The sequence below is a fragment of the Chiloscyllium plagiosum genome, chromosome 11 (genome assembly GCF_004010195.1).
Source record: "Chiloscyllium plagiosum isolate BGI_BamShark_2017 chromosome 11, ASM401019v2, whole genome shotgun sequence".
NCBI lineage: Eukaryota > Metazoa > Chordata > Chondrichthyes > Orectolobiformes > Hemiscylliidae > Chiloscyllium > Chiloscyllium plagiosum.
Window position 1 is genome coordinate 15182407 of NC_057720.1, and position 26483 is coordinate 15208889.

The 26483-nt window shown below is 41.4% G+C and overlaps 2 protein-coding genes across 11 annotated transcripts in view; both read left to right on the plus strand.

The window, feature by feature from the left end:
• Positions 1-8671, plus strand: part of LOC122554162 (volume-regulated anion channel subunit LRRC8D-like) — an 80487-nt gene extending 71816 nt beyond the window's left edge. For all 5 annotated transcript variants that reach the window (XM_043698745.1, XM_043698742.1, XM_043698743.1 and 2 more), the window contains one exon: positions 1341-8671. In XM_043698745.1, the coding sequence (XP_043554680.1) occupies positions 1343-3901 (2559 nt within the window). In that variant the 5' untranslated portion in view covers positions 1341-1342 and the 3' untranslated portion in view covers positions 3902-8671. The remainder of the gene's footprint in view (positions 1-1340) is intronic.
• The window catches only part of LOC122554163 (volume-regulated anion channel subunit LRRC8C-like), a 98179-nt gene that overhangs the window by 51512 nt on the left and 20184 nt on the right, over positions 1-26483 (plus strand). For 2 of the 6 annotated variants that reach the window (XM_043698748.1, XM_043698755.1), the window contains exon 1: positions 24207-24597. The exons of 1 other annotated variant lie outside the window; for it this stretch is intronic. The gene's annotated coding sequence lies outside the window, so the exon portion shown is untranslated. Of the gene's footprint in view, positions 1-2106; positions 2189-17147; positions 17159-24206; positions 24598-25781; positions 25910-26483 lie in introns of those variants that run through there. 3 more of the 6 variants (XM_043698751.1, XM_043698749.1, XM_043698752.1) reach the window with 3 other exon arrangements.

Genomic DNA, 26483 nt, shown 5'->3' on the forward strand with positions numbered 1-26483 from the left:
TACCAAACGTGAGTCTCTCTCGTTCCCACAAAACCGTCTATCTGTGCCCCGAACTATCGAGTCCCCAATTACTATTGCTCTGTTCTTCTCCACCCTTCCCTTCTGAGTAACGGGGACCCTTCCTGCGCACTTTTAAAGGGAAAAAAACCTACCCAGGTAAGCTTACGCTCTACCTACTTCCGGGTCCCTTAGCTCAGTAGTTCCCTTGCTAACACAATCTACCTTTCCCATACCTCACTTTCATTCTTTTAAGGCACTCCTTAAAACCTACCACTTTGTCTAAGTTCTTGACAATACAGCAAAAAGCCACCATATGTGGCTCCATGCTTTATTTTGTTTATAATGCCTTTGTGAAGTCCTTTGGAATGTTTTATTACCTTTTTAAAGGCACTACCCAAATGCAAGATGTTGTCAGCCCAGGCACCAATCTTGTACTATTTTTGTAAGATCTTCACATCCTACTTTGAGATAAAAGTTGTCAATCCCTTGCCCCTAGCCAGTCAAAATGGACTACCTTGCAATCTCACAGCAACTTCAGTTTACTTACAATTATCAGGAACAGAAGAGAGCAATATGGATCCACTGTCATGTCACTTAATACCTTCACCCTCCTAATGCAATGGAGTATTTCTTCATGCCACTGTCTGTATCCTTTTCTTTGGGGAGTAACAGATCAAGATTAAACCCTTGTTACTGTCAGTGCTTGTTATCAGGTCACATGAAAAACGCCAAGTCACGTTACTCCCCTGACCATTTCCAAGAACAAATATCGTGAAAAGAGAAAAACCCATCAGCAAGAAGGGTGTACCCCCTTTAAAGTTATGCTGATTTTTTTTTTTGTCTTAATGGCATCAGCAGCTGAAGGTTTTAAATTGACTTTTATCAAGAACTATTCCTGCATCACTGCTGTTTTCTGTTTTAGTACATTGCAAATGCACTTTGCTCCAATTGTAGCAGAGGCTAAAATTATTTCTGTTGAGTCACAGATTGGGCTGTGATTTTTTTTTATTATTGCGCAAGATAACATCAGACATGTGGAATGAGGGCAATTGGGTTTCAATTGGGTTTTCTGACTCAGCAATGTGACTTTTGTTCAGAGATTCACATCTGAGTGAGCTGAAGTAAATCTTTTGACAGCTTCTAGATTTTATGGAGAAACCTTCAACGATTGCCTCCAATTACATCAGATTACACTTGCGGCTTAGTAGTATGCTGCATTGCAAACCTGACCAAATAACTGCCAGCAGGGGAATGCATTTGTAATTTCAAAGTGGGTCACTGTTAAGACTCAGCTATTTGCTCCCATCCCTAATTTACCTTTTTCTTAATGTATTTTACAGGAATGTTTACCCTCACAGAAGTTGCATCTCTTAATGACATACAGGCAACCTATCGAATTCTGAAACCATGGTGGGATGTATTCATGGATTATTTAGCCATTGTAATGCTCATGGTTGCTATATTCGCTGGCACCATGCAATTGACCAAAGATCAAGTCGTATGTCTTCCTGAGCCCTTATCAGAGGAGAGGTCAGAAAGCCAACGCAGCACCACTGAGAGCCCTGCAAAAGTTCCCAAAACATCCGTCATGCCAGATTTAGAAAGCGCCATGTCTTCAAGAGGGAGCCGGAATCATGCTACTGGGGAAACCTTTGAAGGCGTGCCTCCGTTGTCGGCTGACCACCCTGAAGATGGAGAGCATTCTGGAAGCAAAGGCCCTTTCAACTTTGGGCGCCCGACGAATTTGGAGTATCAGCAATATATTTTCATCAATCAGATGTGCTACCATGTGGCCTTGCCCTGGTATTCCAAGTACTTTCCCTATCTTGCATTAATCCATACACTCATCCTGATGGTCAGCAGCAATTTCTGGTTCAAGTACCCCAAGACCAGTTCAAAGATCGAGCACTTTGTTTCCATTCTGGGGAAGTGTTTTGAGTCACCCTGGACCACAAAAGCACTCTCTGAAACGGCATGTGAGGACTCTGAGGAGAACAAGCAACGTTTTAAGACCTCTGTGGCAAAGCATTTATCAACTGGTAGTGAGGAAGAGAGCCCCAGCTCCAGCACGCCCATGATATCCAGGACTGGACCTAAATTTTCTGCTGAGAAACCAGTCATCGAAGTTCCCAGCATGACTATTTTAGACAAGAAGGATGGGGAACAGGCTAAAGCCCTTTTTGAAAAGGTTCGTAAATTTCGTGCTCATGTAGAAGATAGTGATTTGATATATAAACTCTATGTTGTCCAGACAGTCATAAAGACGGTGAAGTTAATGTTCATTTTATGTTATACACTGACTTTTGTGACTTCTATAAACTTTAATCATATCTGCAAACCAGCAATAGAACATTTAACCGGATATGCTCAGTTTTACTGTACTCACAACATGGCTTTTATGCTGCGAAAATTATTAATTAGTTATATTGCACTCATATGTGTTTATGGACTGGTTTGTATATATACTTTGTTTTGGCTGTTTAGGCGGCCCTTGAAGGAATATTCGTTTGAAAAGGTCCGTGAAGAAAGTAGTTTTAGTGACATTCCAGATGTTAAGAATGACTTTGCATTTCTGCTACATATGGTCGACCAGTATGACCAACTTTACTCAAAGCGCTTTGGAGTCTTCCTGTCAGAGGTGAGTGAAAACAAACTGAGGGAACTCAGTTTGAACCATGAGTGGACTTACGAGAAACTCAAACAGCACGTCTCTAGGAATCCTCAGGACAAGCAAGAGCTGCACCTGTTCATGCTTTCCGGGGTGCCTGATGCGGTGTTTGACATGACCGAGCTGGAGATACTGAAACTAGAGCTGATTCCTGAGGCAAAGATTCCTGCCAAAATTTCCCAAATGACCAACCTTCAGGAGCTGCACCTTTACCATTGCCCAGCTAAAGTGGAGCAAACTGCTTTCAGCTTCCTCCGGGACCACCTTAGGTACCTGCACATCAAGTTCACGGATGTCGCAGAAATTCCCACCTGGGTCTATCTGCTTAAAAACCTGCGTGAACTCTACCTGGTTGGTAATCTGAACGCTGAAAATAATAAGATGATCGCTTTAGAGTCACTGCGAGAATTGAAGCACTTGAAGATCTTACATTTGAAGAGCAATTTGACCAAAATTCCTTCGAACATCACTGATGTTGCACCTCATCTCACCGCTCTGCTGGTTCACAACGATGGAACAAAACTTTTGGTTCTGAACAGTTTGAAGAAAATGATTAATCTCACTGAGCTGGAGCTGCAGAACTGTGAGCTGGAACGAATCCCACATGCCATTTTCAGCTTGACCAACTTGCAGGAACTGGACTTGAAATCCAACAATATTCGCACAATCGAAGAGGTGATAAGTTTTCAACATCTGAAGCGCTTGACATGCCTGAAGTTGTGGCACAACAAAATCATCACCATTCCTTCATCCATCAGCCTGGTGAAAAATCTTGAGCTGCTTTACCTTTCTCAGAATAAACTGGAATCTCTCCCGGCAGCACTCTTCACATTGCAGAAGCTGAGATATCTCGATGTAAGTCACAATTCTATTGCTGTCATTCCAGTGGAGATCATGTCCCTACAGAATTTACAGTATTTTGCAGTGACAGGAAACAGAGTGGAAATTTTGCCAAAGCAGGTTTTTAAGTGCACAAAGTTGCGGGTTTTGAATGTGGGCCAAAACTGCATTACTTCCATTTCAGAAAAGATTGGCCAGCTAGTGCAGCTCTCGCAGCTGGAGCTGAAAGGGAACTGCCTGGACAGACTTCCAGCAGAGTTAGTCCACTGCCGCCTTCTGAAGAAAAGTGGGCTTGTCGTTGAGGATCACCTCTTTGACACCCTGCCCCCTGAGATTAAAGACCTCTTTAATCAAGACTTTAACTCAAACTCGACATTTGGCACAGGAATATAAATTATTGTAGCAGCTTCAGGACTGAATATTTGCTTGTTAACTGGAAAAATATGTATAAAATAGATCAAGGTACATAAACATGGCAAGTGTTTAAAAACTAGTTAAAGGTGATGCTAGTTTTTTTTTTGCCCTGATAAAGCGCTCAAATCATTGTAATAAATTGTAACCAATGAACTAACTGTTGGTCACTGGCTGTCTTACCCAAGTCTGTTAATGATGGAATATTTGTTCATATATCTTTGTTTTGTAAATGGATTTAATTTATTCTTGACATTTTAAAAGAGAACTTTTTTTGATTTCTATATCCTGTCCAAGAGTGCTGTCTCGCTCCAAATGCATGGCCTCTTTCAACTCTGCTGAGCTGGCCTTTACAAGATTTGAGAGTGGAGCATTAGTCCACTTTAAATTTTTCATTTCATTTCCCTTCTTGAGGGATCCTGCAGCTTGGTTCCTTTCCTGTTTTAGTCGCCATTTTATGATCAGAAATTTGTTACATTGGACATTATAAAACCTGTATTTGTGTCTTTCTGGTACCACATCTGTTTTTGTCCATTGTTCCTGTAGGGAGAGGGTTGAGTTGCAGGTTCTCAAATTGTGGCGTCTAGCGCACACAACTTGACAATGTCTGGCTCCCAGCACCAATTTCAGCTTGTTTCTAAATAAAGGAAAACAAACTTAATTCAAAGTAATTTTCTATTTGCTTATTTAAAAGGAGGTAGGGCTAAGGAGTATAATTTGAGTAAAGCCCTCTGAGCAGTGCTACGCACCTTTTTTTTATTATTATTATGTCGAATGTACCCGCCTTTTCAGAGGTGTCTTCAGCCTAGCAAACTGGTGTTCAGCCATGTTGGACCTCAACACCTAGAAATCCCTTTCTGATAAACTTTTTAATCAAGGTGCGTGTCCAGTGTTTCAGATTGATTTTATAACAGTAATATTTTATCTTGGTGTTGCTATTAGCCCTTGGTAGATGTCGAAATAGGAGGGGGGCATAAAGGAAAGATGAATACCTGTAGCTTTTCATCTACTTGGCCAACTCAAAAGCAATCTACAGACACACCGGGTTTTCTGAAAGTAAATGAAGTTGCTCTGGGATGCCCCTTGGATGTCTTTCGCCAACATATGGCATGCTTGGTTCTTAGGGAGACCTGAAATTATACCAAATACTTCATTTAAATTAAAGGTCCCTGCTAGCAGGGATTAAAACAAATTTTTCAGTACTTATGAAAAACACATTCTCTGGCCTCTTCTGCTTTTTCAAGTGTTGGAAAATCCCAGCAAAGCTTTTAATGGCCGGCTATTAGCTGGCTGAAGGGCATAAGAATTCAGAAATCTGATTTAAAACAAAAAAGCTTTTTCTTGAGAAAAATATAGTTACAATAGTTTTGTTAATTGGCATAAATTGCAGAGATTTATGAATGAAGGGGAACTTTGATCTTGTTATCATATCTCTGTAAAAGCCACAATAGAACTCCCTAGCTGGAATCCACACCGTTCTGTCTACATTTGTTTGGTGCTTGTGTTTTTCCATGTCTCTGTACCTTTGCAACTGAATAATCCATAGTGCTGAAACTCTCTCAGCAAGATCTGTTGATATATGGAAAAGAAGATGAGATTAGAATTTCAATGATGTCGGAGTTAATGAGGAATTGAACCTGAAAGAAAGACCGTTACTCTGTTCCAAGATGGGCCTACAATAAGATCAATATCATTGGTCGGTGCTTCCAACTGTTAAAAACTGCATCTTGGAAAGAAATGTATAGTGCCTTTCATGTTTTCAGGACTTCATAAAAATGAGTCATTACTTGCAGTGTAATCAGTGGCACAATGTAGACATTTATATACTGCACAGTCCTTTACTTTTTTTTTTACAAAAAATTATGATTGTTTTGTTAATTTACTGAACAATCTAAAACAAAAAGCAATGCACAACTGGTCCATCAGTATCCAGATATATAAGAGCTTAAACGTTTTAGATACAGGCTCTTTGTCAGACAGAAATCTTTCTCCCGACGTTCACAGACCTGATGTTTACTTCAAGAATCTGGATATCTTTGAACATAAATATTATCTTTGGTGATACCAATAGATAATCTTTTAATCACAATTCATAATTACCTAGTAATAATACTGCCATTAACCTCTGAACTGAACAATATCATACAAACAAGTTTACAGTTTGTCCTGCTACTACTAACATAACGACCTGGACCCTAGATTGAGGTCCTTGCAATGTGCAGTCAAGATGACAAAAATCTGCAATTAAGAAGACTTGCATTTTGAAAGTGATGAAATCAAGTTTTAAAAAACTGTGCTAGGTTGTAGATATGGGAGGAATGTAGGTTAATTGGGGTTTTCTTTTAGTTGAAATTCTGTGCCTGAATCTTGGTAAAATCAGATCAGTTTATTCGAACACAATGTGCAATCAGAAAAAGAAAGAGGATGGCAGATCCTTCATGGTAAATGCATTTAACAGGAACCCAGATGAGTACAGGAGTGAAAATGGTAGAGTTACAGCAACCAAGGGTGGGAGGAGGTTCATGGAGCACAAGAACTGGCATGGTCAAATTGAGTCAACTGTGCTGCACATTATGTAACTATAGGTAAGAATTCAGGGAATTGTTAGTATATAGAATCCTGCCGAATGCGATACGTTCTCACGCTGAGTTGATTCCAGTTCAGATCTGTAGTGCAACAATCAGCATTTATCTACTTCAGAACATCGGTTCTTATGCTCTCTTTGGACACACAAAAACCTGCTTGGTTCAGCACAAAACTGGCTTTGCACACATGTTGAAAATTCATCTCCCAGCTAGCTGAGAGATTTTAGCGCTCAAGTCTGAAGAGTAAATGTGCTGAAAGATTGTGTAAAGTGCCACACTCTATGCCACATGGTTTATCTGAACGTGCATTTACTGCATAGATGCAAAGCCATGACAAGTGTGCAAGAATATTTTTTAAATCAGTTTTATGTGGCAACATTCCAAGCACAAAAAAACACATGCAAATGACCCAAATTGTAGTTCAGAATTTGACAGTCAGTGCTCTGTTCAAATTGGGGAATGACCTGTTTTTGTTTAAATTAGGCACACCAATTGGACACTATGGACAGAGGCATTTTTACATACTGAACAATTGCATGTTAATTGTAGTGCAAATAAAAGGTCTCTATTTTTGAATTTTATTTCTAAATGACCTGATTGAATGTGAACCCACATCTTATATGTTTGGGTTGATTGTACTGCATTGTAGAGTTGGTTTTTTTCGCTGCTAATACATATTCTTGGATGTTTGAAAGATATTGAGAAAGATGTTGATCTCTGATAATAAAACAGACATTATCGGAATGACTACCCAATATCCATCCAGCCTGAAGCTCAGTTCTGTTATAATTAATGGAATGCAATATCAAGTGCTGTATCGAATGGATTTCTGATTGTATTCTGCCACTTCTGAGATAAATTTCTCCTGAGTTTATAATCACTCATTCCATGGTGACTTAAAGAAATTACTGAACAGTGTTGGTTTAGCTCTTGCATGCCTATATATAAATGTTTCTCATTTTGGTTGTCAGAAGCCAATTATTTCAACTAAGGTGTGACTTCCAACATATGTCTCGTTGAACTTTGCCTTCAAGTCAGAAATGTTTAGGTAATGCACAATTAATTGTTAAGCAAACCAGTCTCAGTTGCTTTCAGTTCAAAGGTGCTTGAAATTTTCACTTCCTGTGTCCTGCTATACAAGCAGGGTTTTTATCATAAAGGTTATGACTGCCCTCTAGTGCAAATTCATTGGCATAGTCAGTGAAATGTACCAGAAGCAGTCTGGTTCCTGGCTCCTACCTCCAACTGTGAATCGACAGATGCCCAAAAAGACCAAAACCAGTGTCTGTATTTACAAGCTTCACTGACTAAAAATGCACTAAGTTGGTTTGAGATGAATCCGTTTTTCCTTACTGAGTAGGTTCTTACACGTATTAAAGTCTGCCATTTGTATAAAGTATTAAAAAGCAGTTTACTGATTACAAATTGATTAGCAGTCAGTAATGAACTATTGCTTAATTAACGCTATCCTTCCCGTTGGAGTCTTGTTAAAGTGCAAGTTCTACCCAATTTCTAACCTTGGTGTTCTGAAACTTATTGGGTGAAATTGGTCCTGTTTTTGTCAATGGTATTGACAGCAGGAAATGGCAGAAAAACAAAGATGTCTTGATCCAACCTGAATGCCTAAGTATTAATGTTGCATATTTTGAGGACAGTGTTAATATTTTTTTCTGCACTCTGAGCTTCAACATATAGAAGCCACAGTATTCCAGTAAAGGTTGGGAAAGTTGGTGCAGAAATTGAGTAGGCACAGTTAGTCTCATGGGCATTTTTGTTTGATGTCGCTACCTCGGATTTCATGTTCGCTATTGTCCATGCTTTTATTGAACAAATATGAACAGCACATCCAATGATTGGAGACCCTTCCAAATCGCACATTTTATAATGGTAAACAGGACTCAATTGTGCAATTAGGACTGTTTTCTGTCAATCTCAGTTTAATTTTAATTTTAACCTATCAAATTTTGACTTAGCAAATTCGACAGTGCCAACTCTTGAGAAACAGCCAAACTACTGGAGAAGACGAGAAAGATGAAAAGAATTTCATGGTGTAGCTTAGGATTTTTTAAAACATTTTCAGAAGCAAAAGATCGAGCAACAAAATAATGGCATACCAAAATGTATTATGGAATTATAGTAATACAATAAAGATGATTACTCAAATGAATTCTGTTTATTTACTTAATCTCCCCAAACTAACTTTTTCTCCTGCATCACTCCAACACAGATTTCTTCTCATTTATTATTTTCTACCTATTCATTTGATCGGTTTTAAGCACTTCTGAGTATACACGTAAAAAATGCCATTATCTGTGTCCCTGTTTTGACTCTTTCTGGTTATTCCTATCTAAACTTTTCTAAGCTTCTATTCTTTTTGCACCCACAACATTATTCTTTTGGGGTCTGGGGGGTTGGGGTGGGGTTCAATTCTCACCACTTGAACAGCAAGCTAGCAGAGCAGTCTCCCATCACACAGACTGGTCAACTTTTGATTTCCAAATAAAATTTGTGGGTTCTCCAGGGAGGGTGTACCATTATACCACCCAGCTAGTTCATTAACCAAGTTAGTGAAGATGGACTTTGATAACTGGAAATAATGGTAGCAATGTGGGCAGCACAGTGATTCAGTGGTTAGCACTGCTGTCTCACAGCACCAGGGTCCCAGGTTCGATTCCAGCCTCAGGTGACTGCCTGTGTGAAGTTTGCACATTCTTCCCACGTCTGTGTGGGTTTGCTCCGGTTTCCTCCCACAGCCCAAAGATGTGCTAGTTAGGTGAATTGGTAAATTGTCCATAGTGTTAGGTGCATTAGTCAGAGGGAAATGGGTCTGGGTGGGTTACTCTTTGGAGGGTCAGTGTGGACTGGTTGGCCCAAAGGGCCTGATCCCACATTGTAAGGTGTCTAAAATAGAATACATTAGATTAGGTGGACATAACACTCAACTGCTTGCATAGCTCCTCCTTTTTCCTGTCTTCCTACAAACCTAAGATATTGAGTTCTGTTGATTAATCCTTGGAAAAATCACTTAGCAAGTGGTCTATTTTCCAGACCAGCAATAAGAGCTGTGTCTTTAGATCATAACAGCAACAACTATTGGTTTTGCCCTCCTGGGATGGCCCTGCTCCTGGACAAATCAAACACATGTAAGCTAGAGTTCAAATTGACCACTGGAATTTTCCATGAAGTACTGATTTGCAAAGCTTTGACAACGGCCCATTCATTATATTGTTTGCTTTTGGTGTGGGCAAATTAATCATGGTAGTAATCTGTGTTGTTGTACCCATAATGATAAAAAATTACCCAGATTGTATGACAAGAGTGGCATGGTGACTCAGTGGTTAGCACTGCGGCCTGACCCGGGTTCGTATTCCTACCTTGGGAGACTGTGCAAACTTCACACAGGCATTCTCCCCTGGATGTCTGCATGGGCTTTCTCCAGGTGCTCTGGTTTCCTCCCACAGGCCAAAGAGGTGCGGGTTAGGTGAATTGGCCATGCTAAATTGCTCATACTGTTAGGTGCATTAGTCAAGGGTAGGGTAGGAGAATGGATCTGGGTGGGTTGCTCTTCAGAGGGTCAGTGTGGGAGGGCCTGTTTCCATACTGTAGGGAATCTAATCTAATAGCACAAGAACAGGCCCTTTGGTCCATCATTTCTGCTGACAAAGATGCCATTCTAAACAAATTCCATCTGCCTGCATATGTTCCATAGCCCTCTATTCTAGTCTGTTCATGAGTCTGTCTAAATGCCTCTTAAAAATTGTCATCGTACCTATGTCTACCACCTCCCCAGTACTGTGTTCCAGGCATCTACCACCCTCCATGAAAACAATACCTTGCGTGTATTGTACAATAATAAAACTGTTTAAAATAGGGAAGTGCCTGGGTTGGTTCTCCATGTCATTCTGCATGCTTTCTCTATAAGCTTTTATATTTTCAAATATTTAGTCACTTGTTCCTTTAAAAATTTCTACTTTACGCACTTCCTAAAATGTTCCTATGTACTAACCACTGAAGTATAGGGAAAATATGTTCTAACCATTTTGTTTGTGATAGGCTTATACTGTCTAGTTACTGAATCATTCAGAAGTGGATATGTTTTCACAAATCTACCTTGTGAAAGCCTTTCAATATTGATTACTTCAATCAGATGTTCTCTTTTGATGAAAAGAATCCCTTTTCAGCTTTAATATTTTATAATTAAAACCCTTCTGCATCTTCGACACTCAGATGACATGAATGATGGAGGGATTCAAAGATGAAATACATAGTATTTAGTCATAGGTTTGAGCCATTTGACTCTTTGAATCTATTCCACCATTCACTAATCTGGCTAATCAGGTGATGCTTTAACCATATTTTCCTTATTCCTCCCATTGTCATTGACTCCCCGTCTCAAAAATCTGTCTAATTTTGCTTGAATAAATTCAATTATGCAGCCACCAAAGCTTTCTGAGGAAGAGAATTGCACAGACTAACACCACTCAAAGGAAATGAAGTTCTCGTTATCTGTGTTAAGAAGGAGATTTTGTATTTTTTTTGTAAATATATTTCATAGCAAATATTTTTAACTTTACAAACATATAAAATTATTGAAAAAATACAATCAATAACATATTAGTATAATAAAAAGAAAGCAAAACACAAATTACAATAATAACCTACCCTATAATACAAAACCAACCCTAACACTGTGCAAAGCAACACCAACAAATAAGTAAATAGCTAACAGGTTTTTAAAAACAGCAAAAAAAACACCAAAACATAAACACAGAATGCAGAGCAGCTACGCTCGGCGCGAAGCTCCCAAACAGAGGAACGGGAGCATTGTATATACACCCGTATTAACTCAGGAGACCCTCTCCAGGGCCCAGGGTTTGACAAACTTAACCATCCTAGTCAAACAAATGCCCTAGTTAAGATAACTGTTAAGTCTATGTCCAAATAACTCAAGTGAGCATAAGCATAAGAGGTACAGTTAGTAAGTTTGCAGATGACACCAAAATTGGAGGTGTAGTGGACAGCGAAGAGGGTTACCTCAGATTACAACAGGACCCGGACCAGATGGGCCATTGGGCTGAGAAGTGGCAGATGGAGTTGAATTCAGATAAATGCGAGGTGCTGCATTTTGGGAAAGCAAATCTTAGGACTTATACACTTAATGGAAAGGTCCTAGGGAGTGTTGCTGAACAAAGAGACCTTGGAGTGCTCGTTCATAGCTCCTTGAAAGTGGAGTCACAGGTAGATAGGATAGTGAAGAAGGCATTTGGTATGTTTTCCTTTATTGGTGAGAGTATTGAGTACAGGAATTGGGAGGTCATGTTGTGGCTGTACAGGACATTGGTTAGGCCACTGTTGGAATATTGCGTGCAATTCTGGTCTCCTTCCTATCAGAAAGATGTTGTGAAACTTGAAAGGATTCAGAAAAGATTTACAAGGATGTTGCCAGCGCTGGAGGATCTGAGCTACAGGGAGAGGTGGAACAGGCCGGGGCTGTTTTCCCTGGAGCATCGGAGGCTGAGGGGAGACCTTAGAGGTTTACAAAATTATGAGGGGCCTGGATAGGATAAATAGACAAAGTCTTTTCCCTGGGGTCGGGGAGTCCAGAACTAGAGGGCATAGGTTTGGGTTGAGAGGGGAAGATATAAAAGAGACCTAAGGGGCAACTTTTTCACACAGAGGGTGGTATGTGTATGGAATGAGCTGCCAGAGGGTGTGGTGGAGGCTGGTACAATTGCAACATTTAAGAGGCATTTGGATGTGTATATGAATAGGAAGGGTTTGGAGGGATATGGGCTGGGTGCTGGCAGGTGGGACTAGATTGAGTTGGGATATCTGGACGGGTTGGACTGAAGGGTCTGTTTCCATGCTGTACATCTCTATGACTCTAAGTAGGGCTGCTTATAAAAATGCTCTGTTATGTGGTGAGACCGTGTATTCTTAAACTTTGTCCCCAGTTCTAGTGTCCCCCACAACAGAAAATGTCCTCTTGGGATCTTGCATGTTTAACCCCAAACTCTTCTAAATTCCAATGGGTACAAGCTCAGCTTGTCTAACATTTCCTTGTATGATAACCTCTCATCCCAGGAATGAGTTGAGTGAATCTTGTCTGAAATACTTCTACTGTATTTATATTCTTTCATATAAAGAAGGGAACAAAAACTGTGCAATGTGATTCACGTGATTTATCCTGCATAGCTTCACTTAAAACTTTCTTACTTCTTTATTCCATTTCCCTATCTTTCAGAATCACTTGCTATACCTGCATACTCCTTTGTTGTGACTCACACTCCAGCACACCCAAATCTTGCTGAAATAGTTGTGTGATTTCTGATTGTTTAAATAATACATGCTTTTCTATCCTTCATGCCAAAGTGGACTAGTTAACTTGTCCCTACTGTACAGCCATCTGCTAAATGTTCCTCACTCACTCAACTTGTTATTTTCCCATCTGATGATAAAAGTGGATAAATCAGACCCCAGAATGAAATCTGACCTGACAAGTAAAATTCAAAAAATGGTCTGACATAATGCTTATTCACTGAAGCATGGACATATGAAGCTACAGATTTTCTTCAACAATATAATAGAAAGTTATTTCAAAAGGAATAAAGGAAATATAACAAACCAAGCCATCTAAATATAGGACACAGTTTGACTGGTGGGATACTGCAGAGATCAGTGCTTAGTTATTCACAATATACATTAATGACTTAGATGAGAGAACTAAATGTAATACATTCAGTTTTGCTGATGACACAAAGTTGTGTGGCAGGGTGAGCTGTGAGGAGGAGACATAGATGCTTCACTGTGATGGGGACAAGTTAATTAAGTGGGCAAATGCATCAGATGAAATAAAATGTGAGGTTATCTACTTTAGTAGGAAAACCAATAATGAAGATTATTATCCGAATAGTGACAGATTGGGGAAAGGGATGGTGCAACGAGACGTGGGTATCCTTGCACACCACTTGCTAAAAGTAGGCATGCTCATGATGAAGACAAATGCAATGTTGGCCTTCATAGTAAGAAGATTTAAATACAGGAGCCCAACAGCAACGGGGTGTACCGATACAACATGGAGTGTGACGATTCAACAAGGCAACTCACCACCACCTCAGAGCAGTCAGGGATAGGCAATCAATGTTGCTCCAGTCAGCAAAGCCCAAATTTCATGAATGAATAAACAATATTAAATGCATGCATTTCTAGGCTATCTTTATCAATATCTACATATACATTAAAGTCACCTATGAGTATTGTGGTACCTTTCCTACAAGTTCCATTTATCCCTTCCTATATACCTGTTATACAGTGTAACTGTTGTTAGGTGGCCCAAAACTTAGAAGTGATAAATTGTTTTACTATATTGTTATCTCTACCAAATTTTATTTTGCACCTTGCCCATTTGAGCTAAGGTCATCTTTAACCAATATACTAGAGCCATAGAGATGTACAGCATGGAAACAGACCCTTCAGTCCAACCTGTCCATGCTGACCAGATATCCCAACCCAATCTAGTCCCACCTGCCAGCACCCAGCCCATATCCCTCCTTCCTATTCATATACCCATCCAAATGCCTCTTAAATGTTGCAATTGTACCAGCCTCCACCACACTCTCTGGCAGCTCATTCCATACACGTACTACCCTCTGCGTGAAACTGTTGCCCCTTAGGTCTCTTTTATATCTTTCCCCTCTCACCCTAAACCTATGCCTTCTAGTTCTGGACTCCCGCACCCCAGGGAAAAGACTTTGTCTATTTATCCTATCCATCCCCCTCAAATTTTTGTAAACCTCTATAAGGTCACCCCTCAGCCTCCAACGCTCCAGGGAAAACAGCCCCAGCCTGTTCAGCCTCTCTCTGTAGCTCAGATCCTCCAACCCTGGCAACATCCTTGTAAATCTTTTCTGAACCCTTTCAAGTTTCACAACATTTTTCCGATAGGAAGGAGACCAGAATTGCACGCAATATTCCAACAGTGGCCTAACCAATGTCCCGTACAGCTGCAACATGACCTCCCAACTCCTGTACTCAATACTCTCACCAATAAAGGAAAGCATACCAAATGTCTTCTTCACTATCCTATATACCTGCGACTCCACCTTCAAGGAGCTACGAACCTGCACTCCAAGGTCTCTTTGTTCAGCAACATTCCCTAGGACCTTACCATTAAGTGTATAAGTCCTGCTAAGATTTGCTTTCCCAAAATGCAGCACCTCACATTTATCTGAATTAAACTCCACCTGACACCTCTCAGCCCATTGGCCCATCTGGTCCAGATCCTGTTGTAATTTGAGGTAACCCGCCATGCTTATTTAACAGACCTGCCCCATCAGCTTTTTCTAAGTATCCGATATTTTCAAAACATCAGATACCCTTCAATATCCAAATCCCAGCCTTGGTCACTCTGCAACCATGTATTTGTTAGGCTTTCGTAAAAAATAGGAGCAGGAGCCTGCTCTGCTTTTCAATCAGATCATGGCTGACCTTTTCGTGGACTTAGCTCCACTCACCTGCCTGCTCACCATATCCCTTCCTTCCTTTATTGTTCAAAAATCTATTGATCTTTGCCTTAAAAACATGCAACGAGGTAGCCTCAATTGCTTCATTTGGCAGCGAATTCCACAGATTCACAACCCTTTGGATGAAGCAGTTCCTCCTCAATTCAGGCTTAAACCTGCTCTCCCTTCATTTGAGGCTATGCCCTCCAGTTCTAGTTTCACCCGCCAGTGAAAACAACCTCCCTGTTTCTATCCTATCTATTCCCTACATAATTTTATATGTTTCGGTAAGATTCCTCCTTCATTCTTCTAAATTCCAATTATAGTCCCAGTGTACTAAATCTCTCCTCAACTGCAGAAACAACCTCGTGAACCTCTTCTGCATTCCCTCCAGTGCCAATACATCCTGTCTCAAGTAAGGCTTTGAGCCATACATTTATTTTCCACTCTTATTTCCCCTCCTAGTTTACGGCTCAGGTGATAATACAGAGATTATTGTCTTTGAGATTCTGCTATTTAATTTAGTCCCCTGGCAACTGATAATCTCAAAGCATAACCTGTTTTCTAGCATTACCTATGATGTTGGCACCTCTGTGCAACATAACAACTGGATCTTCTCCTCCCATTGTAAGTTCCTCTCCAGCTCAAAGCAGATGTTCTGAACCTGGGAACTGAGTTCATCTGCCCTCTCGCTCTTGACTGTACAGAACAGTGTCTTTCTCCCTGACTTCTATTGGTTCAACTACTATAACTAAAATCATAGAATCCCTACCGTGCAAATAGAGGCCATTTGGCCCATGAAGTCTACACTCACCCTCCTAACAGCATCCCACCACCCATTCCATCTCCACCCATAGTACAGGGCTATTTAGCATAGCTAATCCATCTAACCTACACATCCTTACACAGTGGGATGAAACTCACACAGACACAGGAGAACATGCAAACTCCACACATGCAGTTACCCAAGGCTGGAATTGAATCTGGGTCCATGGCACTGTGAGACAGTGGTGCTAACCACTAACTACCTCTTTCTGACTTGATTAGCTCGCTGTAAGACATACTGGCATTGGAAGCAGCCCAAAGAAGGTTCCCTAGGTTATGCTCAGATATGGAAGGATTATCTTACTGAGGAGAGGTTGAGTATTTTAGGACCATACCTGTTGTAATTGGAACAAGGTTAGCCAGCAGGACCTCACATAATATGTGTTCCTTGATTGAGGCTGTTAACCTGGTCCAATCAAGAGGTCCTGTCTGACAGAAAAGAGCAGGAGTGTTAGAGGTTCTGTTCACTCTGATGGATGGCTCTGAAGGAGCTGGATCAGTGTCAGGGACTCTCCATGTGCAAATAAAGGGTGACTTGGTGACCGGCCTCTGTGGAGTTATTCCAGTGGCAATGACACAAAGCACTGTCCTGAAGAAGTTCACTTGCAACAGTCATTGAGTTTTTTTCATTATTCATTCACAGAATGGGAGCATCACTGGTATGCCAGCATTCATCGAAAAAGGACAGTTAAGAGTCAACCACATTGCTTGTGGTTCTGGTGTCACATGTAGGCCAGACCAGATAAGGATGGCAGTTTCCTTCCCTAAAGGTTATTATTGAACCGGATGGATTTTTGTTTCCTGACAATTGGCAATGGTCTCATGGTCCTAATTCAACTTTTAATTCTAAGTTTTTATTGAATTCAAATTCCACCAGCTGTTGTGGTAGGATTTGAACTCTGGTCCTCAGAGCATTACCTGGGTCTCTGGATTAATAGCCTAGTGATAATGCTACTAGGCCATTGGCCTATAGGGAATTGGGGTTAGCATTTCTAACATCATGCCGTTATTTAAGAAGGTGGACTTGTTGGATTCTGCCATCGAAGACTGAGCTCAGTATATGTAAAGAATGCATTTTTTTTTCCGGACAAATTACTTAGGATAAGATGAAAAGCAACAGGTAATTCTCCGGACAGCTTGTAGATTTGCAGCTTTTTCAGTTATTAGGAGCCTAACCCTCCATGAGGTGGCAGGTATTAAACTGGCTTAAGAGTTGACAGATTTAGTTAAGGAATCTCATGACCACATGCCTCCTCTAATTCTGAGACACTATCAGTTTTGCTCGACAATTCGAGAATCGGGGAGTCTGTGTTGGGATTTTTGACAAGGTTAAGGTGACTGGCTGAGGCATATGACTTTGGTTTAATTCTAATGAGATGCTGAGTGATCGTTTGGTTCGTGGGATTAATGATGGAACCTGCAAAAGCACCTACTAGCTGCAGGACAACTTGGCTTCAAACAGGCAACAAAACCAGCTTTATCATAAGAAAATGGGGCAAGTGCAGCATATGGGTTGCAGGGTATTCCGATGGAAGTGCACATCCTCGCCAGTCCGAGTGAGCTTGGGGAACACCACATGAATGAAGGTAATTGCATAGCCTTACTCAGGACAGATCTTGAACAGAGGGACTCTAGGTCAGCTCACAGCAAAACTCCAAAACAAAGTCAAGCCTCATCCAAACAGTTAATATTTTCTTCTGTAACCAGGCTAGCAAGCCATTGTAGTTGCTACCCATATGCTTACAAGAGACAGCACAAGGCCAGTAAATTTCCCATCTGAAATTATTTCCTATTGCTGCTAGAAAAATGTCTATTATTCATCATTCTTCTGTTACACTGTAACTTGTGTGTTTTGCACTTATTATGCACGTTATGCCATGCACAACTGTGTAGTTTGTGCTGTCCATGTAGCACCCTCGATCCTGGAATAACGCTGTCTCGTTTTTACTGTATCAGTTGTATATGGTAGAAATGTCAAATAAAAGGTACTCTATTCTCTACACTACTAGATCTAATTGGAGTACGAGAAACCATAGGTCAGGTCTGGAACAGTTAAATTCTTAGCAACATCCAAATCAGAACCAATCAAAATAAACATCTGGTTAAATGGCTGGTTCTGATGAAGGTCGATACCAGCGTGGCTGTTTCAGTGATCGCAAAACCAATCTTTAACAAAATTTGCTCTGAACTTCTACCTTAAGTCTGAGCAAGACCTCGGCTCGATTGAGAACATTTACTGGGGAACCTTTAGAGATTAAGGGTACAACTTCGTTTCCAGTTTCTTATGAGAAGCAGCTGGTTCATTTACCGCTGATTGTGGTAAGAGGCTTGGGCCCAAGCTCAGTGGGGTGAAATTATTGAGAAAGATTCATTAGATCGACTCAACACTTTTTAATTAGAAAATGGCTGCCTGACTGAAGTCCTTATTAAATACCCAGAAATTTTTCTGGATGCCTAAAAAGTATCAAAGGAGCCAAGGCCCCCTTGCATTTTGACCAGGAAGCAATTCCATGATTCTGCAAGGCCCGCCCAGTGTCTTTTGCATGCTGGAAAAAAGTAGAGGCTGAAATCAGAGGCTAGAAAGTGAAGGAATCATCATCCCATTCCAGTTTGCAGAATACGCAGCATCTGTTGTACTGATTATGAAGCCCGACCAGTCAGTTTCCCTTTGTAGGGATTTTCAACAAACAGTAATCTGTTTTTCATAGGTGGTTAAGTACCTAATCCCTAACATAGGGGATTTATATGCAAAGCTGGCGAGGTGGGGTGGGGTGGGAGCTGTCCTTCACAAAGGTGGACATGAGCCATGCGTACTAGCAATTCCCTGAAGTAATGTACAATGAATACCCATACCAAAATACAAAACTGCCATTTGGGCGTATTGTTGGTTTCTGCAATTTTTCAGCATACATTGGGGAACAGTTTCCAAGATCTACCGCAGGTCGCCATTTATCTAGATGACATACTAATAACAAAGAAGACCAATAAAGAACACTTAGAGACCTTAGATGTTTCTCCCAGGCAGGCATACGCCTCAAAAGAGAAAAATGTGTGTTTTTTTAGCCTAAGAAGTGACCTCCTTAGGCTACAGAGTGGACAAGAACAGGTAACACCCTCAGGGGAGGCGATGGCGGAATTTGAAATCAATAAAAATTATCTGCCAATAAGAGTCTAATGATGACCATGAATCCATTGTTCATTGTCAGAAAAACCTACCTGATTCATTAATTTCCATTAGGGAAGGAAAATGCCTGGCCTACATGTGACTCCAGACCCACAGCAATATGGTTGACTCGTAACCACCCTCTGAGCAAACAGGGATGGGCAATAAAAGCTGGCCCAGCCAGCGCCGCCTTCAACTCGTGACAGAATTAAATAAACACCCATTGGATGATAAATTTGAATTGAATTTATTGTCACATGAGGCACAGTGAAAAGCTTTGTCTTGCGAGCAATACAGACAGATCACAGAGTTAACAACAAACAGATAATTATAGATAAGTAAATAATAGGTAAACCGTGGCAAAAACAAAAACACAGGTACAGGCGAATGTTAAGAGTTTGTGAGTCGATTCAGTTTTCTAACAACAGTAGAGTAAAAGCTATTTCGAAGCCGGCTGGTGCACGTGTTCAGGCTTTTGTACCTTCTCCCTGATGGTAGAGGTTGTAGAAAAGCATTGCCAGGGTGGGATGGAATGCTGGTAGCCTTTCTTTGACAGTGGGCCTGGTAGATGGATTCTATAGATGGGAGGTTGGCCTTTGTGATTGTCCGGACCGAATTCACCACTCTCTGTAACCATCTCCGATCGTGTATGGTACAGGTGCCAGACCAGTTAGTGATACATCCACACAGACGTGAGTGTGATCGAATGTGCCTCACCTGCCACATCTGTACTAGAGCTTAGGTCTTTTCTTGGGCTGCTGAATTAAGTTCAAATATAACCTGGCCTCCATCCTGGCACCTTTGAATCAATTCTTAAGAAGAGTCAGCTTTGGAAATAGTTGTGCAGCCAAGTCATAACTTTCAGGGAAGTGAAGAAACAGTTATTATCCTCTAGGGTGTTGGCACAGTATGATCCCAAGCGAGATCTGGTATTGACATGTGATGCCTCCCCATACAGTATCAAGGTAGTATTATCTCATAGGTGGCCCAATAGAGAGGAATGCCCAGTAGCGTATGCATCCAGGACTTTGGCTAATGCAGAGTGTAACTACATCCAGATAGAGAAGGAAGGTTTGGCATCACATTTTAAGTCATGAAGCTCCATCAATTCCTTTATGGGCATATATTATAATAGGGAGCAAGAGTGATTGTACCAAGCAAAGGTCACTACCAGATTCTGGCTGAACTCCATCAGGATCTGGGGTTTCCAAAATGAAGATGTTGATGAGAAGTTATCACAGGTAGCCAGGATTGGATGCAGACATAGCTGCATTGGTGGGCAGTATCCAGAATGCCAACAAGGTCAAAAATGATTGCCTGCAGCTCTCCCACGTTCGTGGAAATGATGGGTAAATCCAGCACACAGCTACATGCTGACTATGGAGGTCCTTTCCACTTCCCAAAGAACATGGCCTTACTCTTGCCATGATTTACCTTTGCTCCTGAGTTCAATTTAAACTGATCAGAGATGCTTGTGAGTCTGCGCACTGACAGGGGATCTGAGCAGGAAATGGCAAAGTCATCCATGCACAGGGATGGTTTGACCTGCAGGCCTTCACTGCCTGGGATAGTCAAGCCTGGATGTAGGTTTGCTCGCTGAGCTGGAAGGTTCATTTCCAGAAGTTTTGTTAACCTACTAGGTAACATCTTCAGTGGGCCTCTGGCAAAGCACTGCTGCTGATTCCTGCTTTCTATTTATATAGATAGATTTATAGATTACTTAGAGTGTGGAAATAGGCCCCTTGGCCCAACAAGTCCACACCGACCCGCTGAAGCGCAACCCACCCAGACACATTCCTGTACATTTACCCCTGCCCCTAACACTACGGTCAATTTAGCATGGCCAATTCACCTAACCTGCACATTTTTGGACTGTGGGAAGAAACCAGAGCACCCGGAGGAAACCCACGCAGACACGGGGAGAATGTGCAAACTCCATACAGTCAGTCGCCTGAGGTGGGAATTGAACTCGAGTCTCTGGCACTGTGAGGCAGCAGTGCTAACCATTGTGCCACCATGCCGCCCATAAACCTCCTTTGCGTTGGTAATATCATTTCCTGTGGTGACATAATTTCTGGTAGTGATCTCATTTCCTGTTCTTTTTCACAGCGGGTGGTAAATGGGGTCTAACTCAATGTGTTTGTTGATAGAGTTACGGTTGGAATGCCATGTTTCTAGGAATTCTTGTGCGTGTCTCTGTTTGGCTTGTCCTAGGATGGAAGTGTTGTCCCAGTCAAAGTGGTGTCCTTCCTTATCTGTATGTAAGGATCCTAGTGAAAGAGGGTCATGTTGTTTTGTGGCTAGTTGATGTTCATGAATCCTGGTGGCTAGTTTTCTGCCTGTTTGTCCAATATAGTGTTTGTTACAGTCCTTTCACGGTATTTTGTAAATGACAATAATTTTGCTTGTTGTCTGTATAGGGTCTTTCAAGTTCATTAGCTGCTGTTTCACTGTGTTGGTGGGTTTGTGGGCTACCATGATGCCAAGGAGTCTAAGTAGTCTGGCAGTCATTTCCGAGATGTCTTTGATGTAGGGGAGGGTGGCTAAGGTTTCTGGGCGTGTTTTGTCTGCTGGTTTGGGTTTGTTGCTGAGAAATTGGCGGACTGTGTTCATTGGGTTTCCATTCTTTTTGAATACATAATATAGGTGATTTTCCTCTGCTCTGTGTAGTTCCTCTGTGCTGCAGGGCATGTTGGCTCATTGAAATAATGTTCTGATGCAGCTTTGTTTGTGGATGTTGGGATGAATGCTTCTGTAGTTCAATATTTTTCAGCAACAAATCTAGAGAAATTATATTCCTGCCAGGGTGAAAGGGAAGGCTGGTAGATATAGGGAGTGCTGGATTACTAAAGAAATTGAGGGTTTGGTTAAGAAAAAGGAAGCATATGTCAGGTACAGACAGGATAGATTGAGTGAATCCTTAGAAGAGTATAAAGAAAGTAGACAGTATACTTAAGAGGGAAATCAGGAGGGCAAAACGGAAACATGAGATACCTTTGGCAAATAGAATTAAAGAGAATCCAAAGGGTTTTTACAAATATATTAAGGACAAAATGGTAACTAGGGAGAGAATAGGGCCCCTCAAAGATCAGCAAGGCGGCCTTTGCGTGGAGCCACAGAAAATGGGGGAGATGCTAAATGAATATTTTGCATCAGTATTCACTGTGGAAAAGGATATGGAAGATATAGACTGTAGGAAATAGATGGTGACATCTTGCAAAATGTCCAGATTACAAGGGAGGAAGTGCTGCATGTCTTGAAATGGTTAAAGGAGGATAAATCCCCAGGACCTGATCAGGTGTACTCGAGAACTCTGTGGGAAGCTAGAGAAGTGATTGCTGGGCCTCTTGCTGAGATATTTGTATCATCAATAGTCACAGTTGAGGTGCCGGAAGACTGGAGGTTGACAAACGTGGTGCCACTGTTTAAGAAGGGCGGTAAAGACAAGCCAGGGAACTATAGACCAGTGAGCCCTAGAAGCAACAGCTTATGGGCGAGTTGTATTCAATTCTGTGGGATTTGATTGACCAGGACCTGCTACAGGTGTACAACAGGATGCTGCAAATCCATGAGGAAAGGTATCTTCACCCTCATCTACAAGTGGAAGAGTTTTTTTTTGAAGGACTCAAGGGTCTTGGTCAGCTCATTAGTTATAACTTGCTGATCCTTAGGATGTCAGACTGAGATGACCTTACCGAGCTAACTTCAGGCCACTGAGCACAGAGGTCTCCCTGGGTATCTTTAGATTGAGTCTCGATGGTGATTGCTGGAGTAATGGAGTCCAATGCTGTCCTTAAGCTCACATCCATTCACAGGCAGCTGGAGTGGAGGATTAGTTTTACATGATCATTTAGTGATGAAGCAAGGTTGGATAGACAGGGTTTGTTTTCACTGGAATGCAGGAGGTTGAGGGACAACATGATGGAAGTTTATAAGATTGTGAATGGCATGGATATAGTGGAAAGTATGAGACTTTTTCCCAAGGTAAAGGGGTCAATTACTAAGAGGCAAAGGTTCAAAGTGTGTGTGTGGGGGGGGGGGGGGGGGGGGGGTGGAGGTTTAAAAGAGACACAGGCACGTTTTTCACACAAAGTGCCTGGAACACACTGCCAGTGGAGATGGTGGAAGCAACAGCAGCATCAAGAAGCATCTGAATAAGAAGGGAATAAAGAGATGTGGATCCTGTAAGTGAAGACAGTTTTAATATGGAAGGGCAAAATGTGTGGCGCAGACTTGAAGGGCCTGTTCCTGTGCTGTATTGTTCTTTGTTTGTCAACATAACAACAGTTTGAAGGGTTCTTTTGTGTATGGTGAGCATGAAGTAATCCACAAACAATTGATGAGCACAATTTATATTAGGAATATAAGAACACAAAAACAAGAGTAGATCATTCTGCCTGTCAAGCCTGCCCCACCATTCAATATAATCATAGCTGATCAAACATTTTAATATCTTTTACTTATTGTATCCCCATAACTCTGTGCACTACTGGCAACCATAAATCTATCAATCTTAAACTTACTCAAAGACTGATCTCCATTACCCTCTGTGGTAATGAATTACAAGGGTTCACAACCCTCTGTGTAAAACAATTTTCCCTCATCTCAAACCTCAGTGGTTTAGGCATGGATGTTTATATTGTGCTGCCATTTCTAGACTCCCAGACCAGAGGAATCACCTTACCTGCATCTACCCTGTCCATCCATGTAATTATTTTGTACATTTCAATGAGATCACCTCTCATTCTTCAAAACTTAGAAGAATATCTGAGCATAGCAATAAGAGCATCAGAAGAATAGCAACCACCTGATGAAGGAGCAGCGCTCCGAAAGCTAGTGCTTTCAATTAAACCTGTTGGACGATAACCGGGTGTTGTGTGATTTTTAACTTTGTACACCCCAGTCCAACACTGGCATCTTCAAATCAGAATATTGGCCTAGTTTACCCAACTTTATCTTCACAGCACAGTACCACCATCCCAGGATCAACTTTGTTAGCTTTCAAAAAGGAAGTAGAAAAATACTTGAGTAGAGGCAATGGGGAAAGGTTCCCATCCCTCGAGGACCATGACACCGGACAAATTTGGGCATTTTGGCCTTCTATTTGTCTGTACCGTGAAAAAAACGTATGAGGTTGTAAATGCAGGTCAACATTTTCTATCACAATATTAAGGTGGGGCCTACCATCTGTACCTGGCTCACATCCTGATGGGATGGTGCCTTCCCAAAGTCAATCTACAACCAGCCCCCTTTGCCTGCAACAAAGACGGCGGAAACGGCTGGTTCAAATTGTCACATGTCGCATTGCCAGAATCGCCCTTTGTATCGATATGACCGTCACCACCCTCAATCACCAGGCGACTGACTTGCCCGCCAAAAAGATGGCGGAGGTGGTTCGTTCAATTCGTCACAGCCGGTGGGGGGTACAGCGCGTGCCTTTTTAATGACTGCGTCACCTTTCCCTCTTCCCCCCGGGCGCGGGGGAAGCGTTAGTTTTCAAATTTAAAGAGTGTCGGCCGGCGGCGCGCGCGCGAGGCCCGGGTGGACGCCACTCGGTTCATAAGGCTGCTCAGAGAGAGAGAAAAAACACACATAGGTCCCAAGGTAATCTCTTACCCTCTCCAAATAGAAACATAACGGCATAGTTACGGAGATGAATAAGTGCCACAACATAAGAGTAACATTATTTTGCCTTGTCGCCAGTCTGTTTATGTTTTATCAATTGATCTCCAAATAAAGAAGTAATGACATTATCAAGGAGAGAATTAGATGAATAGCTGATTAGGAATTGATTTATGAGGTATAAGTACAGCAAATAATAATTACATTCTGGATCCAACATGAGGAATCTTGAACTATTGACGTTTTACAGACACTAAATCTGTCACGAATAAAATAAAATGTTTGGTTACACCGACATACTAGTGATTTAACTTAATTTACTTGGTTGAAAGGGGATTAAGTATATAGATTAAATTGTAGAAATAATCGAATCGGAGAACTTTTTTTTCTCTGGTCTGCTGCTTTCTTTCCCATGTCAGAGTTTGACAATGATCATGTCTCATTGATTTTTTTACAGTGCTCAGAAAACAGCAAAGTATGATTTTCTCATTTTGATAAATTATGGGTTGGTCAGAGAGTAGGAAATTGATTTTTTTTATAAAAAGGGGTGGCTCAGTGGTTAGCAATGCTGCCTCACAGCACCAGGGTCCCAGGTTCAATTCCAGCCTGTGTGGAGTTTGCACATTCTCCCCGTGTCTGCGTGGGGTTTCCTCCCACAGTCACAAAGATGTGCAGTTTAGGTGAACTGGCTATGTTAAATTGCCCGTAGGTGCATTAGTCAGGGGTCAATATAGGGTAGGAGAATGGGTCTGGGTGGGTTACTCTTTGTAGACTCCGTGTGGACTTGTTGGGCTGAAGGGGCTGTTTCCATACTGAAAACTATGAATACAGGAAAGGATTAGAAAGTAGCATTGCTCCAGTTCGAATTTAAGGTATGTGAGTGAATACAAATCCATTGTATAATGGGGCTGTTTGACAGGAGAGTGCAGCAGGGCTGATCAGATATAACCTCTGTCTCCTTCCTTAATACACATGCAGTATATAAATTCTCTATAATGGTATCCCTCCTATTAAAGTCTGCTTGAAACAATTATTCGCTTGAAACCTGCAACTTCCCAACTTTTTCCAGTTCTGATCAAGATTATCGTACTGAAGTGTTCGCTCTGTTTTTCCACAGATGCTGCCAGACCTGCTGAGTATTTCCAACATCTCTGTTTATATTTCAGATTTCCAGCATCTTGCTTTTCCATCTTCCAGAGTTTTGCTTTTGTATTTTATGTGACCTCCGTATTGAGTCATTGAGCCATACAGCATGGAAACAGACCCTTCAGTTCAACTCGCCCATGCCGACCAGGTATCCTAAACTAAACTAGACCCATTTGCCTATATTTGGCATACCTTCCTCAAAACCTTCCCTATCCTTGAACCTGTCCAAATGTCTTACAAATGTTGCAATTGTACTTGCCTCTACCACTTCCTCTGGCAGCTTGTTCCATATAAGGTTGATAAGTCCCCATGGCCTGATGGCCTACATCACAGGGTACTGAAGGAGGTGGCTCTAGAAATCGTGGATTCGTTGGTGATTATTTTCCAGAGTTCGATAGATTCGGGATCAGTTCCTGCGGATTGGAGGGTGGCTAATGTTGTACCACTTTTTAAGAAAGGTGGGAGAGAGAAAACAGGAAATTATAGACCAGTTAGTCTGACCTCAGTGGTGGGAAAGATGCTGGAGTCTATTATAAAGGAAGAAATTACTGCACATCTGGATAGTAGTAACAGGATAGGACAGAGTCAGCATGGATTTATGAAGGGGAAATCATACTTAACTAATCTTCTGGAATTTTTTGAGGATGTAACTATGAAGTTGGACGAGGGAAATCCAGTAGAGGTAGTGTACCTGGACTTTCAGAAAGCTTTTGACAAAGTCC